Source organism: Aspergillus tanneri (genome assembly GCF_003426965.1).
Source record: "Aspergillus tanneri strain NIH1004 chromosome Unknown AapTan_2_pilon_pilon_pilon, whole genome shotgun sequence".
Taxonomy (NCBI): domain Eukaryota; kingdom Fungi; phylum Ascomycota; class Eurotiomycetes; order Eurotiales; family Aspergillaceae; genus Aspergillus; species Aspergillus tanneri.
In genome coordinates this window covers 233,924-249,900 of record NW_022984629.1, presented here as the reverse complement: position 1 = coordinate 249,900, position 15,977 = coordinate 233,924, and the positions used below count along the sequence as shown (strand labels likewise).

At 46.2% G+C, this 15,977-nt stretch overlaps 7 protein-coding genes across 7 annotated transcripts; 6 read left to right on the top strand and 1 right to left on the bottom strand.

Annotated features, from left to right (window-relative positions):
* Positions 1-706: 706 nt before the first annotated feature.
* On the top strand, positions 707-1,563 carry ATNIH1004_000081 (uncharacterized protein; the record flags this gene model as incomplete). The annotated part of the gene is made up of 3 exons (XM_033564807.1): positions 707-757; positions 854-878; positions 1,097-1,563. 3 exons carry the CDS (start codon positions 707-709, stop codon positions 1,561-1,563), a joined length of 543 nt encoding a protein of 180 aa, XP_033430564.1.
* Positions 1,564-2,178: 615 nt separating this feature from the next.
* ATNIH1004_000080 (uncharacterized protein) lies at positions 2,179-4,779 on the bottom strand (the record flags this gene model as incomplete). The annotated part of the gene is made up of 10 exons (XM_033564806.1): positions 2,179-2,614; positions 2,690-2,795; positions 2,816-3,153; positions 3,234-3,301; positions 3,372-3,417; positions 3,548-3,558; positions 4,111-4,287; positions 4,343-4,457; positions 4,511-4,636; positions 4,745-4,779. The coding sequence occupies 10 exons, from the start codon at positions 4,777-4,779 to the stop codon at positions 2,179-2,181; spliced, it is 1,458 nt and encodes a 485-aa protein (XP_033430563.1).
* Positions 4,780-5,759: 980 nt separating this feature from the next.
* On the top strand, positions 5,760-6,715 carry ATNIH1004_000079 (uncharacterized protein; the record flags this gene model as incomplete). Its single annotated transcript, XM_033564805.1, has 2 exons — positions 5,760-6,180; positions 6,273-6,715. The coding sequence occupies 2 exons, from the start codon at positions 5,760-5,762 to the stop codon at positions 6,713-6,715; spliced, it is 864 nt and encodes a 287-aa protein (XP_033430562.1).
* Positions 6,716-11,294: 4,579 nt separating this feature from the next.
* Positions 11,295-12,311, top strand: ATNIH1004_000078 (Zn(II)2Cys6 transcription factor domain-containing protein; the record flags this gene model as incomplete). Its single annotated transcript, XM_033564804.1, has 4 exons — positions 11,295-11,443; positions 11,561-11,633; positions 11,713-12,076; positions 12,157-12,311. 4 exons carry the CDS (start codon positions 11,295-11,297, stop codon positions 12,309-12,311), a joined length of 741 nt encoding a protein of 246 aa, XP_033430561.1.
* Positions 12,312-12,840: 529 nt separating this feature from the next.
* On the top strand, positions 12,841-13,221 carry ATNIH1004_000077 (uncharacterized protein; the record flags this gene model as incomplete). Its single annotated transcript, XM_033564803.1, has 1 exon — positions 12,841-13,221. One exon carries the CDS (start codon positions 12,841-12,843, stop codon positions 13,219-13,221), a length of 381 nt encoding a protein of 126 aa, XP_033430560.1.
* A 172-nt stretch (positions 13,222-13,393) lies between these two features.
* On the top strand, positions 13,394-13,893 carry ATNIH1004_000076 (uncharacterized protein; the record flags this gene model as incomplete). The annotated part of the gene is made up of 2 exons (XM_033564802.1): positions 13,394-13,455; positions 13,488-13,893. The coding sequence occupies 2 exons, from the start codon at positions 13,394-13,396 to the stop codon at positions 13,891-13,893; spliced, it is 468 nt and encodes a 155-aa protein (XP_033430559.1).
* Positions 13,894-14,541: 648 nt separating this feature from the next.
* Positions 14,542-15,967, top strand: ATNIH1004_000075 (glycosyltransferase family 2 protein; the record flags this gene model as incomplete). Its single annotated transcript, XM_033564801.1, has 2 exons — positions 14,542-14,758; positions 14,829-15,967. 2 exons carry the CDS (start codon positions 14,542-14,544, stop codon positions 15,965-15,967), a joined length of 1,356 nt encoding a protein of 451 aa, XP_033430558.1.
* Between the last annotated feature and the right edge of the window lie 10 nt (positions 15,968-15,977).

Genomic DNA, 15,977 nt, shown 5'->3' with positions numbered 1-15,977 from the left:
TGCAGTCGGTCCTTACCTTGCAGTCTATCCTGCTATGCAGTCTATTGGAAGTCCCTCTACTCTGATATTGGCCCGAACAGGCGACTGCCCTACTAAGGACGTCAACATTATCTGCTTCGATTTCCTCAAGCACAAACTTGGCGAAATATGGGAACCGATCCCTAGGAACTATGTAGTCTTGAGACAGTGCCAGATATGGGATAGACAAAATAGGACCAACATCGTCACAGTAAGCAAGGTACAAGACTGGGTAAGATCTGAGTTTTGGCATATAAGTCTGGTCTAATGTATCCACAGAGCTATGAACCAGGGCTTGGATGCCAGAGTGTGAGACACTCTTCTTAAGCCCCAGTTGGTCTTGTATCCGTGGTCTTGAGACCAAGCGGGGCATGTGACTTTTCTGCCAAGACCGTCAAACGCCCCTACAAAACCCCGTTGATCTCTTCCAGAGGGAGCATTGTATGTGATTTGTTTAACAGGAATCTAACAGGACCATAGGTGGCCTTCCTTGCGACAATGAATACTTGGCCGTGGTGGACTCTTGGAATAGTGGGCATAGGGCAGCAGCCATGCGAAGGCTGTAGCTTGGACAGGGCTCCAGCCTCCCGAGGAACCAGATGCGTGGCTTAGCTAGACATGGACTGCAGATACAAGGCCAGAGTGAGCATGCTCCCGCCCTTTCAAGATCGTTAACCACCAGCTAAAGATGGGCGGATGTGCTGATCAACCGCGATCACCCACCATCATCCAGCACTGGGTGAGCGCTCACCCCTGGAGACGTCACCAATAGTGTGATTGGATGATCTCGAACTTGTTCCTTGTGCGCCGGAGTTTTGCACTGACACTAGTCTAGGTACTGCAGACCTTGTCCTCCAATGGTCTGTACCGACTTGGCCGAAGCGGAGTCTAGACCCTCTAGACCCTCTAGACCCTTGACTTGAGAGAATGCTGGCACGTGACGGATTTCTATTCCCTCCCCAACCCATTTGACCTCCTGGAGGCCCAACCTCTCTACCGATATATTGCGCCGCGCTTCCTCCGAAAGCGGCTGATCAATGATCACTATGACATTGATATGGGCTGACGATAAAATAAGACGGCCTTTTGATTGCGTTTTCAGCGTTGATTGACTTTGAAACTGGCTGCTTTTCCTCTCAAAAGCCATGTCGCGCCCTTTGCACACCCGAATACGCTCGCTCCAGCTCACCCCGTCAATCACCCCTCGATCACCTCCCCGCGCGACTCTTCAGCCGACCGGTTGGGTATAAGAGAAATGGAAGGCTCACTCGCATTTCTCACCATTTACATATCCTTCCCTTCGTCCTTGGGCATTTCGGAACGCCGTCGTCCACCATGGTTAGGCCGCGAAGCATCCAGAAGCGTGTCTCGAATAGCCCACGATCAAGACGCCAACAACGAGCCCGTCGTAAAGATAGCTTGTTCTTCAAGTCCTTCGAGTACTGTCAGGAGGGCCGCTGGGGTCTTTCGCATCTGGTACACTCTCCAGACGTGCTCAGCCAGAAGCAGGTGGAGTCGGAGTCCTGGCGGCTATCAAACGGTTAACGGGCAAGATGGGCGGCTTTGTGGTCTTTGAAATCACACTCCCTACCAACCGGCAGTGACTCCGGACGCCATTCAGAATGGCTTTTACAGGAACTTGACCGCACTTCAGGGACATCGTAGTACCTGGTACACCGGGGGCGTTCCTGTCGCATCACACGGCCTCATTGTGGAGTTATACGGAGCTCTGTTACCTCGGTTGATGGCTGCTTGATCCGAAATGACTCCAATGCCTGGGAGTGTGCAGCTCAGACGGATCATATGCCCCGTATAACTGTCCATTCCAACATTCTAAGACTAGAATCAACGCTCAGTTTCTCGAAAAGTAATATATTTTTATCATCCATTGGTTAGCTCTAAGATATAAGCTTTTTCTACACTTTTCTCCCTTCACAGTAGATCTAGACCCTCATTACTGTTGAAGCAGAACCCAACGTGTAAATGCTAAAGAAAAAACAAATAAATAGAGATTTTGGTTGTAGACCCAAGGCTAGACCATTCATTCCTTCTTTGTTTTTAGGATTTCGATCAACTCATGTCATCGTAGGGCATCATGGTATTGTGCTACGACAGGGAAGGAGGTCATGATATCAGCCAGAATTATTCATCCATAGTGCATTATATTGTGTGGATGTATTTGGACTCATAAGTCTGCAGCACGGAGCGGTGCAGTTGACCTCGGATCACGCCGGCCAACTTACACCCCAGATTGAAGGCATCCTGCATTGAGACATTCATTCCCTGTCCACCCTTTGGAGTATGAGTGCGCACTGCGTCGCCTCCCAGGAAGATGCGATCTTGGTACGCAAAGTGGTTGGCCACTCGCTGGCCAACACGGTACACCGTCCACCAGTCACAGTAGGAACAGTCAAGACTGTACGGGAAAAGACTCTGCCGAGCGGCGGCGATGATCTGCACTCCCATCTCCGGACTTGTGGCCGAAGTATCGCAGAAGGAGGCGGGAAGTTGGACATACAACCGAGTCATACCGTTCTCGCGAGGTACGCTGAGAATCGTTCCGTATTGGGTAAGGATCGTGCAATGCTTGCAGAAGCTGGACTGGTTAGACCGGGCTCACATCTGCCTGGCAGGCAAATTGGCAACCAGGTGCTGGAAACTACAAACTTACTCGGGAAAATCTGTTATAAGCACGGCATCAATGACGCCCCAAACCGCATTGGATGGGGCTCCCTCCATTTGAAATTCCAGCTGTCGACGCACCCAGCTATGCGCTCCTTCACAGTCCACAACGTACTTGGCTTGATACTGCTCTCCTCGCCGCTGATTACTGGGAGCGTGTCGTCTATTGTGCTGCTGGAACGGATGACGGACTCGACCACTCCCCGCTCGGCCTGAACCTTGCCATCTGGTCGCATACTGTGGGCGTTGGTACGCCATATAACAAGCTCGTCACGGGGCAAATAGCGAAGCTGTACCTTGAGTGGATATGCATCGGGGTCGTCGATGAGACTCTCGTCCAAATCCAAGGCGACAGGGACCACTCCGCGGTCGACTTCAGCACCGGATCGCCGCCGAATCGCATCGATGAGGGTTGCCTTGTTGTTACACTGGTGCATGGTATACCTATTCATCCTGTCTTGCATGTCAGTATTTTTTGTTTTGATTGCAGCCGATAGCTGATCGGTTATAATAGGAAGGAAAAAGTCACCCACATCGAGATATCTAGTCCCATCATGGTCTGCCAGCGCTGTCGTGACAGCCGGTTGTCCTCTGCAGGAGCCTTTTGTGCATGATTAGCTTTGTGGACCCCAGTAGGGAAATCCCGGCATAAAATTGGGCTTGATGCATACCCAAAGGCACCACTCATCAAAGCGAACACCATGTTGCTGCAGAACGCTATACAGACCGAAGCTGTCTCAGATTTCGCCAGTTTGAACGTGAAACCCATCACAACGACCATTCAAGGCTCCGGTACCCTTATCATCGATAATACAGGTTTTAATTCCCAGATCGGCCATCCACAGACCTGTCATCAGCCTAGTCAGTCATCCAAAGTCCGGGCTATACTCGTCGTGAGCAAGGACTGATTCGGATTCCTCTTACCCGGTTGGGCCAGCACCAATTATGAGCACCTCCGTGTGACCACTGTCTTCAATAGCCATTGTGCTGCCTCAGTCTCTCTTGTGAGTATAGAGCTGCGCGTATGGGGTAGAGAGTTTCTTTGGGCCCAGATTTACTCCCTTCTGAGGACAGCGGAATCACCATTGGGCCCAATATATGACCGCAGCCTGGCCCCCGATCCTTTTCTCATTCCCTGTCAGGCGTTCCGTGATTTTTGCAGTTCCGGGTTTCGGAGCCCGAGACAGAAACCTGGTATTCACCTATGGATCCCAAATAGCAGATACTGGCTGTGATGAATTGTGTGTCATATGAAGCATATGGCTGGACTTCGTGTTTTTTTTTTTTTTTTTTTTTTTTTGGTTCTTGGGGGGGTGGGGGAATGATCCGAGAGCCTGCCCGTAGGTTTTCGATTACTGAAATAGTACTACTACTAAAAGTGTCCTCGAGCGTTCTCCTCCTCCTCCTTACTTTCCTCCGGCTATCCGAATTATCAACGGACATAGGAGCAGCATGATCATCGCCCCCCGTTTCCACCTCCTCTAGCTCGGCGACCAGCCCTGGTGTCCCAATGGCTGCGCGAATACTCGCATATGGCCCGCATTCAAATGTGGAGGACACAGGTGCCAGGAACCAAGGCCCCTCCTGCTGCGCAGGTTTGTGATCTTCTGCTTGCGAATTTGCCAGATACCGCACCATTTACCTTTGACTCCTGCGCTGGCGGGGGAGGGCCCATACCAATCATGGAGTCGACGCTAAACGCCAAGCTCCACGCACAAGGCCAGGGACCGTTTGGTTCATCCTCACGGATCTCTGCCCTTCCCTCGAGAAGTGGGCAGCCATAGCCAAACGCAGTGCCAATATCTCTTACATCGACCATCCCGTCGATGCAACCCAGGCTGTCCGTTTGGCTGAGGCAGGGAACATGAGTGCCGTACTTTCAGCCTCTGCTTCCATTATTTCGATGACCCGGACGCTGCCAAAGTGCTCCGAAGTGCTATCCAGTTAGCGGATGCGTTCGTGTATGTGCTGTTGTGATTCCATGAGTTAGTCTGATTTGCTTCGAACGGGGCTGATCCTCACTAGAATATTTAAGATGACAAACCGCACCCTGTTCGCATTCTTGAACACCACGTTCATTGTGCTCTCTCCATTCTTGACTTCTCTAACATGGTTTCGTCACTCACCTCTCCATCTTTTCTTCACTTACGTGATTCCCCTCGTTCAGATGTTCTTTGCGGTGGATGGATACGTGTCGTGTATTTGGGGACGGACGGAGGAGGAGCTCACCCAGTTAATTCGTAGCCAGTCGGATCTGGCCCTGGGTGGGTGGGAGTTCACCAGTGGCGAGGACATTGTCCTGCCTCTGTTTGGGAAGACAGTTGGAACTCTTCTTACCAACCAGATCATAGCTTCACGTTTTCTTGACAATTGGTGCAGAGCTGACAGATACGAGTGTGAATCAATCAATCAATTATAGCTTCACATGTTCTAGCGTCCTCGCTTTCCAGTAAACTTTTTCAAGTTTAGATTCGTTCCAGAGGTACCGACTTAGCTATCTACACACACGTTATCATGTCTAGTAGTTGAAATAAATAATTGGCTGTGCTGTACCAGCCCACAAAAAGAAGGACTATTCCTTCTGTAGTTCACTGTTGTAAGTCTGTAATTAAATTCTACTACTTTGTGTAGTTCTGGGATACTCCAAGAGCCCTTCACCCTGCGCACATGACCGCTAATTCACTTCCGATACTATAACGCTACGTCTTGGGAATTGATACGAATACGAATTTTAATGTAGAGCTAGCCACTTGCTCGTACGGCAGCCAAGGACAAATCAACTGCCTTCCATCGCCGTGGCGATGCACGTATGGCAGGATGTTATTTGTCCGGTTTTCGGGGTGCGACAGACGAAGACCTAAAGGGGGTTTAGAGATAGCCGATGCTGCTCGGGTTAAGCATTCTGTTATCTCCGTGGTCGAGTGGGGTTAAATTATATATTAAAAGCTGATCCAAGCCACACCGTGACCTCGTAAGTCTGATCTTATTACTGGTCCTGCCATCGTGTTCCGTACCACATATCTCGCCTCGAACTTTAGCTTCAAAGGAGCCGCAAGAACATGGCCATTCTCCTTATTGGCGGTACGGGCAAGACTGCCGTCCGTCTGGCCCGCTTCCTTCAAAATGACAACCGCCAATTTCTCTTGGCCTCTCGGCGAGGCCAATCTGCGGCCCCTCAGGGCATGCCGGCAGTCAGGTTTGACTGGATGAACAGGTCCACGTGGAAGGAACCGTTCCTGTATCGATTTGTGGGCGATGAGAAGGTCAATGCGATTTACCTAATGGAGCCACTGGTGGATGAGCCCTGGAAACCTCTGAATGAGTTTATCGCCTATGCTCGCCAGGAGTATGAAGTTGGTCGGTTTGTGCTTGTGGCAGGCACTTCAGCCCAGCCGGGAAAACCAGGCATGGGGATGGTCTGGCAGAACTTTTTGCAGACAGGAGTGGACTTCTGTGTCCTCCGGCCTAGCTGGTTTATGGGTATGTTGTCCATAGTAGTGTGCTTCCCCTTTCACGACACACACACACACATATATATATATACATACACGAGTCCTAACCCGACTAAACAGAGAATCTTTCGGAAGAGGCACCAGCCTTGCTGGTAAAAGAGCACAGTAAGATCTACACCGCCTGTGGAGACGGCAGGATCCCATTCGTCAGCGCCACAGATATCGCGGCAGTGGCCTTTCGTGCCTTAACCGATGCCAAATCCCACAACTGCGACTATCGTATTCTAGGCCCCGAACTGCTGACCTATGACGAGGTCGTGCGGAAGCTTAGTGCGGCACTTGGGCGACCGATCGAACACGTTAAGCTCTCGGGTAAGGACCGCTACCAGGGACTCGTGAGCGCCGGGGTGTCAGACTACTATGCTCATTTCCTTGCCAACCTAGAAACGGCCGCTGCGGAAGGATTTGAAACCCATATGAACGACGATGTGGAGAAAGTGACTGGTCGGCCTCCAAAGAGCTTTGATGTTTTTGCCCTCGAGAACCGCGCCACCTGGCTTTAAGGCCTAGCCCAATGGCCCAGCGGGGGATCGCGTCCAATGCCAACGGAAAAACCCGGCTGGTTCTATGAAGATCGACCCGCCGTCCACATCTCCAACGTGGGCAGTGAGTTCCTAGACAGTCCATAGCTTAGCACAATCGTACGTGAGGGACGATAAATTAAATATGTGGCACCCTGGCAGATCCAGGTCGTCGATTCTTTTCGTTTTTTGATATAGGGCGCGTACCACGAAGGATTTAGCTCTGTGCTTTGCCGTCCCGTATCATCTTCACGTATTGCAGCGCATTGGCAGGATCAATCCGCTAAGGGCAAACCTTATCAGAAGGAATCTGGGACAAAGTTTTAGCGAAATCCGAGTCTCGCGTGGATTCGAGCCCTGGCCAGAAAACATGGATTCCACTCCCTTTTTCCCAACTACTCTGGTAGGGAACACTGTCGTATCGGTATTGGGACCTGTCGGGCTTCGCTTTGTTTTGTCGCCTAGTACGGCAAGCCATTAGGACAAAAGTTTAAAAACTAATTTTTTATCCGGTGACTAAGTTTTTGCCGGCAGAATACAGAATAACATGCTTTGATTTATATTTAATATTTACTAGGAGAATATAATACAGTATATATCTACTCAGGCTTGCTTAGCTTCACCTATAAAGGCTACTAGTCCTGAGCACCACAAAGAGGTGCAAGCCATTGCCCAGGTAAAAACACAAAAGCACAAAAACGCCGAACGCCATACACCAAACGCCAACCAACGCCGTACGCCAAAAGGGAAGAACACACTTAAACAATAACAATAGCATTCTCTGGAGAAGAACCTGGCGCCGGTAGCGTACGATCCCCAGGAGTGTCTGCAGGGCTACCAACATCATCCAAGGGTGCCTCTGGTTCATCATCTCCTGGATCGTCCTCTCCTCCTGACCGTACGGAGCAGCGACTAGTATGGTCACGCCATTTACAATTGGCACAAGCTCCACCAAAGTGGCCTGGAACCCGGCGACACTCTGGGAATGGACGATAGCCTGGCCGTGCCAGCCTACAGGCCAAACACGGCACGCCTACCGTACGACCGTGAGATTGGATCAGGAGGGTATTTATATATAAAAAATAATAAAATAGGATCTAATGTCTAGAGATACACCCTTGTACAAACCAGATATTTTAACCTAGACAGGCCAAAACTGCCTGGCCTGGTAGGCTGTGTACCCAAGGTGCAAGCTGCTGCCCCCTAATAGGGAGAATAGGATTACCCTAGAAAACCTCCACTGCACGGCGCTAAATCTCCTCTAGAGAAAAAGCAGGAATAAGGGCAGACATGTTATACGAAAAAGGGCTGAAAAAAAGGAAATAAAACTGGGTATCTAGAGATAAAAGGAGAAGAAAAGTAAAGGATTAAAAAAGGGGGAAAAAGGCCTTTATATACCTTTATTTATGTTGTATAATAAAGTAAATAAAATTTATAAAAATTAAATCACAAATATTATTCACACCCTATCTAAGCAACAAAATCAAAGTTTATGTTATGCTAAATATTTAAAATTTTTCTTAGTTAATTTATACTAGTTCCTTGTATAATTTATAATATATTTAAGTGTGTCTGGTATATTAGACACTAAATTCTTAAACTAAGCCACAAAGAATAATTTTTTCCAAGAAACCTTTGGTTTTATTTTAACTTTTAATTTTATTTTAATTTTCTTTTTAATCCCTTTCTTACCCTTTAAAATTTTTTCCTTTTTTATTTAAGACATCTTCTTCTCTTATAGAACAGGAATAGGGGTCTTATTTTTTACAGAAAAAACCTTTTATACAATAATAATAAAAATATTAACAGGCTAATTTTGCCTACCTGTACAAAACCATGTTAAAACAAGTTTTTTAATAATTTAAGGGGAGTTGGTATTTTTAGAGATATATATTAGCTCTAGCTTTAAAACTAATACTATAAGTTAAAGTTAATTTAAAGAATCTTGTTAAAGCTATTAACTTATTCCAGGAAAAAGATTATTTGTAATAAAGTTTTTAAAAAATTTAATTATATAATTTTTAATTTTTATTAATACTTTTTCTAGAAGTTAAATTAAATAAAATAATAAATAGCTAAGTATTATACATACCTAAAAATTTGTATAAAGTAGGAGAATAAAATCCCTTTTTAGTTTTTAACTATTTTAAAAGGTAAAATAAAATAGTAGCTAAAATAAAAAAAAAAAAAATAACTTGTTTTTTTATACAAGTAATAAAAGCTTAATAATATTACTTTACCCCTTCTGTACAATTATAATATGTAAAAACTGTTATTATAGGAGGTAAATTAGAAAGATTAATAATATCTATTTTATTTCTTGTATAAAAAAATTAATAGTTTTACCTAGCACCATAGCTTTTACATGCCCAGGCATCACCATGTCTTATACTAGTTTTAGGACAAAATAGACTCTAGGATAGTAAATTTATTTTAAACTTTTTATTATTTTTAAAGAATAAGTCTTTTTTATATTATTATATAAAATTTGTAAGATATTTAAGGTAAAGCTTATACCTATTAATAAAAATGCAGTAAGGAAGTAGCGGTAAAAATATACCTTTTTGTATAAAGCTATTTAAAAAAGCTATCCCCAGTATAGTTAAAATTAAAGTTAATTTTTTAAATCTCCTGCTTAAGCTGCTAATTAAAACCACCTGTTAGCTTTATAAATAAGCTAAGTATTAGTTAAAGCCTACTTTTAATATAAATCCTTATATATTAACACAAATTAATAAATATTATATAATAAGGTGAAAACTAATTATAATCTAAGTACTTAGAAGGGTTATTTAAACTAAAGCCAAGCTTAAAAAGTTACTTATATACCTAATTATATGTTTCTTAAGGGAGATATTTATTAGAATTTATAAATTTATTAGTATATTTTATATATAATTAATATAAAAAAACTTACCCCAGGCTTAAACCTTACTCTGTAGAGTCTGTAAAAGGTCTTTATTAAATAAAATACCAAAATCCTGTATACTATTTACAGGGAAATAATAGTTTATATATAGCTTGCTATAAACTAAATGCGGATAAAGCTTTTATTTCTAAATAAAATAATTATTCTATGTTTGTACAAAGGAAAAAATTTCTATTTAAAGGATAGGTATATAAATAGTAAAAAGAGTAATTTAAAAAGGTAGATTATCTTAAGAAAAAAGCCCTTCTTTTTAAAGAGATATAAAAAAGTCCTATTAAAGTTAGCTCCTTGTACAAAGAAATAGGGAATAATATCTTATTTTCTAGTGCCAAAGTAAGCCCCTACTTAACTATAGCTACCAGGCCTTAATTTTTTAATTTACTGTACTTGTACTGTATATATAGCAATCTTTAATAAAAACCTCTGGGTTTGTTAATTATTAAAGCTTATATTAAGCTTTAGCAAGAAAAGGTGTCTTATTTCCATGATTAGACTATATAAATTAAAGTGTTTTTTTAGTAACCTCCCTAAGTTTTTAAATAGCTATAGATTGTACTCGCTTAAACATTAATTTTATATTAAGCTTTAAGGTATTTCACAATATCTTTATAAAACTTCTTATTCTTATATAGACTAGTAATCTCAGCTTTATAAGGCTTTAATTTAATAGAAGGATAAGGTATCTTGTAATTAATGTAAAGAAATAATTACTTTTAGTTAAATATTATTATTTTTTTTTATCTTCACCGCTACTTTATTACTATTAGCTAGAGCGGTACAGAAAGCGGTAAAGGGACTTTGGCTAAAATATTAGTTTTTAAACTTTTGTCCTAATGGCTTGCCGTAGCCTAGACACAGCTGATATGAAACGTGGATCGACGTGAAGAAAGAATGATTTGCCGACAGCCTGCACGCTGAGGCCAGAGGTTCCTGTTCCCTGTCCCTGCAGGAACTGTCCTATGACCGTGCACAGATTATGATTAAATTAGGTCGATTCGTAGGAGTATTCTCCAGCGCATATCGTTAGTACCTACTAGGAGTGGGAGTGGTGTGGTAGTCTCAACTACCTCTAAATGACTCCAGTCCCGAAGACGTTGTACCGACGCATCATGGTGATTATGATTTGACCCTATACTGCACCATCACCCCCATCGCTTTCACTGGCGCTAAACTAGTCCAGAGCTACATTAGTGAACTACTGTAGTCCCATGAAGACTCGGACCGTGGCGCATGTTGCGTAGTACCAAAAATGCGCACTGGAACACGAGTAAGAACATTTAACCTGCCGGCCTAAAAATGAATTACGCCTTCACCTCGGGTGTAATTCCTACTGTTGGGACATCGCTGACCAAAAGCAACGATGGCAGTCTCTTCTTCTATTTTTTTTTTTTTTTAAACGAATGCAAAAAGTATCATCCCACATGCGGATGTCCGCTCCCTGCACGGTGCATCCCACGTCAGCAACGGCCCCGGGCGGGTGCATACACACGGAAGTTATTCGGTGACCGAGACAGAGTGATAAGTGTACTGTAAATCCGAGTGGCTCCTCCATGACATATATTTGTTTGCGTAACTTGTAAGCCGAATCCCAAGGCCGCCGAGAGTGCCCAGGAAAGCAGTACCCACCCCCACATGGCCACTGTTGACCTGGTCTGCGCACGCTGTCGCGAGAAGAAAATCCGCTGTGGGCGAGAGAAAGGCCAGTGTGCCAACTGTAGGCGTGATGGGGTGGAATGCAATTACTCGGCCACAGGCAAGCGCGTGAATCATTTCAAATTGCTGTACGTGCCGAATTTCCTTCCTTCTCCTCTGTATTATGATACGGCCTATATAAGGCAAAAAAATAAAATAAAATAAAATAAAATAAATCGAGTCTAACAGGGGTCCCATGCTGGTAGATGTGCCAGTGTCTCCAGCCTTGAAGATCGCTTGAACACCATCGAAGGGGGGATGGCTAATCTCCTCTCGTTTGTGAAGACAAATAACTCCCTTTGCCTCTCCAGAAAGCTCAGCGGGGAAGACATTCTTCAATGCAGATAATCCTCCGTAGGGAGAGGACGACCGAAGGGCAAGCGAGGAGGGAAAAACATCACAGGTGCTAGATTGTCACATCATCCGCGATCGTCTTGCGCAAACAGACCGTTACCATGGGCCAGGGACATTGCTCAGCCTCTGCCACCAGTTCCGGACGATGGTGATAGACCATCTTTCAGCAGTGGCAACAGAGACTGCGCCAGATAGTAAAGGTCAGGCTCATCAACCGGTGTGGGATGCCATAGACCAGCAGCTGAGCAGCCTGTGCACGGAAGCGGGCAACGAAAAGCCTATCTTTGGTGGAAAGCTAGAGAGCATTTCCATTCGTCTGCCTCGAATAACGTTGGTGCGGATGGTTGAGTTGCAGTTCTTTCAGCGATGTACGTAAACAACCGATATATTTGTCCCGTCACGATTCCGGAAAAAGGTGGAAGAACTGTATGCACGTCCTTGACCGCAGACGACGAGGTATGGACGATATGCCTGCATATTATCATTCTCCTGGTCCTGGGCCCAGAGACAATCCTCCAGGGCAGCGCATCGGGCAGTTCTCGCAGCTTCACACACCCAACATACTCACGTTGCATGTCGCCCTGGCCAGTTTCCGGATCCTGATGGTCCCAAAACTGATCAACTTGCAGACATTGACTCTGTTAGAGAGTACATTGTAAGCCAGGGATAGGCAAACGCACAGTCGCCTGATACGGGACAACAGAGTAATTTTGCCCAACAGTATCATCCACTCTCAGTGGCCGAATAAACCCATGCGCAAGCCTGTGTTCTAGCAAGGGCGATGGGTCTTCATCAACTACCGCGTAAGGAGCAAATGGATCTCTCTCTGGGGGAGATGGAGGAACGTCTAAGGTTTCCCTCTGCTTACATATTCAGAATATGGGCTTCACCATCGCGCGAGGTTCGATTTGCTGGCTGCCGAGTCTAGACAGCCCTTCCATGTGCGAATGGATGCAGTGGACCGACGATTATCAGGGCCGAGCTCGACTCCAGCTAGCACAGATACAGGAGTCCCTCTATTGGGTAGTCTATACGGGCCCCTCCAGCCCATCCAAGCAGCGATCTCTCTCCCAGACAATTGATTATTTGGACCAATGTGCCGTTGAGTATCGTCTCTTCGCTTCCCAACTCAATGACGTCCACAGTGGATTTACGGCATGACTTCTTCGCCACACGCATGGTCGCGTGCTCCCGCAGCAATGATGCAGGCTATTATCTACAAGCCTCCTTTGACACCAGGATCACTTGCTCGATGCTTCTCGTTGCCTGCTCGGCCTGTGATCCCGCCACAGCAGAGCAGCTGGCTCCCACAGACTCGCAACAAATTCCCCCTTCTCATCCGCTCGGTGGCAACAAGCCAGACCCTACCATTGACCCTCTGTATCTGATTCTTCAGATGGACTCTCCCAATGACCTCCCGCCCCTATCCAGTCAGAGCGTTCTCAAACGATTCCCAATGGGCGCATTTTTCTTTCTCGCCACTGGACTGATACGAGTCGAGCCATACTCTTAAGGTTGTTAACAGATCGGGAGCTGTTGCAAAGAGTAGCGTCATATTACTTGGATCTGGGCAGCAAGCTGCCCTCCAACAATCATATCCTGAAAATCGGCGGTCTTCCAGATAGTATTAGACTGCATCCAACTACTTCCGGCACCAGGGCCATATTCTACACCCCTCACTTCTCATGGCCCTAGTGATGAAACTCGAACTCAAGGACACAAAGCTAGCATTCGGACTCCCAGCCAGGTGAGCGGGCCGCTGATGGTAGACCTGAGTAGAGGCCCATCAAGCCCCGGCAGCATGCACAATGCGTCCAGCTATTCTTTGGTCCAAACACAGCCCAGCGAGTCCTCCAGAGCCAGTACTCAGGTCCCAAGGGCTGGGGTTATGTCTGCTATCTCCAATGCCCCGGACAATCCCCTTGGGGGGGTTTGGATACCGTTCGGTGCACATGGACAAGTATCCTTCCTGTCGGTTCCCGATGTCAGACCGCTCAGTCGTAAGCGACAGCTGGTGGATGAAACGGATACTTACTTCAATTTCGATGAGGATGCCACCGTACTGTCGATGCTGGATTTCAGCCTGTCCGATGGGAGCACCACAGACCGTAGACATGGTACAGCGACGACTGCGACTGGACGACATATGGCCAGGTCGGACCAGTGGGACCTAGATTATAACTAACTAATGAGCGCAAAATTATGTCCTCTCTTTTTGTTTTCTTTTAGACCTTTTTTCCCCCTTAGGGGACATTCGGTGGCATTTGTTGAGCTTTCTAGACTTGTCCTTTTATCCAGCGGTTTGAATTCCAGAGGATAAATTATTACAGTATAAATTGTATCTTCCTTGATCACGCGTTCTACTAACATGGTCCTTCATATACCCAGCATCTACTGGAATATATGCAGATGCACAATACAGTCGTCAGTGGACTTTCGTAGCTTTGATCACTTTCTCCATTTTCGTATTCCTGCTCAATTCATTCAAATAAGACCTTTTTACCAATCGTACACTATTTCCTCTTCGGGAATAGCCGTATATCTGACACTATCACTTCTCGTCTTACATACGGAAACTACTGGATGATTGGCTATTTCAGGCCCCTAGTTTCCCAAACAGGCAATTAACGGGGTGGTAAATTCTAGAACGTTTTGGCAGCTCACGGACCACGGATCAACTCTATGCATGTTTACTTTTAGCCCCTTTTCCAGAAACTGGGATCCCGCGGATAGGAGGGCTGCGGCCGGACAACTGTCACCGTTCATCCCTGAACAGGAGGAGTTCGAGTCTCAAACTTAATATTTCAGGGACTTTGGACTGGCGGTTGTCAATATGCCTCAAGCTGAATATGTCGGCGAGATCGAAGAGCTTGCACCGGATTCAAGGATCCTATCAGGGCTGCGCTACCGGAAGCTTCTCTTTCATACAGCCCGAGTAGCTATATGGAATTTCAACCTGTATTTTGTTGTCCGGTTACTTCTGATTCTATGCGCACCAACGAGACAGTGGCAGATGTGGGTAATGCTCCTGTTGGAAGGCATATTTGGCAGTAAGCTTCATCCCAGTCAATTGTTATCGACATCGGGACCTGGAGCATTCTAACCATCGTCGGATTCAAGTCATGTCCCGCCACGATCAGGGCCTCGTGGTTGCAGCCGGTGCGGGACCACAGAGCACCCCTAGGAAAAGACTCCGCTTGCGCGGTGACAAAGCTCTACCACGAGTGGATGTCTTGGTTACCTGCTGTGGGGAGCAAATTGACGTGATCCTGGATACGGTACGAGCTGCCTGCACGATGGATTATCCAGTATCGCGATTTAGAGTCCTCTTGCTTGATGACGGCGGATCCATCGAGCTGCGCGATGCTGTCTCGGAGTTACACTCAAAATGGCCTCATCTCTTCTACCATTCACGAGGCAAGCAGTCAGGCCAAGTATTCGCGAAATCCGGGAATCTGAATTATGCTCTATTCTCTCTACAGAAGGATCATCCTCCAGACTATTGTTCCATTCTAGATGCGGACTCCATGCCAAAGCCGGAGTTTCTCCGGGCAACCCTGCCCCATTTGCTGCTTAATCCACAAGTAGCGCTGCTCACGACGAGGCAATATTTTTACAACATTCCTGAAGGTGATCCGCTCTCACAGTGTCGCCTCCACTTCTACTTGTGTCAGAACGCAGAACTCGATCGTGTAGGGGTTGCCATTGATGCGGGATCTGGTGCCGTATTCCGACGGAACGCGATCATCGATATTGGCGGATATCCTACCTTTTCTTTCTCCGAAGACTGGCAGCTATCACTGGTCTTGCAGGGTATGGGATACTGTACAATCCAAGTCCAGGAGCCACTACAATTTGGTCTCGTTCCAACATCTCTCGATGGGCATGTCGCTCAGAGGGACAGATGGCACATTGGACACTCGCAACAAATTCAAGCATTGTGCCCGCCCGCAAACAAAACCATCCCATGGGACGTACAGTGGAGTATTGCTCTCGGGGGGCTTCTTATTATTTTACGCTTGGTAGGGTATATCGTTGGATTTGCGGCCGTCCCTCTACTCATGATGTCGGGGCCGCTTATCCCGGCCACATCTCCTCTCCTCGCCAAAGTGCAAATTGTCCTAGCAGTTCTCCATGCTGCCTCCACGTGGGTATTTTGTTGGTTGCAAGGTGCACATGCCGGCACCCCAATTCCTCCATTTGCCCATCTGGAAAACAGCTGGCTAGCTGGTGGTAAGTTCCGACTCCCTCCTCGCTGATATGTTTGTT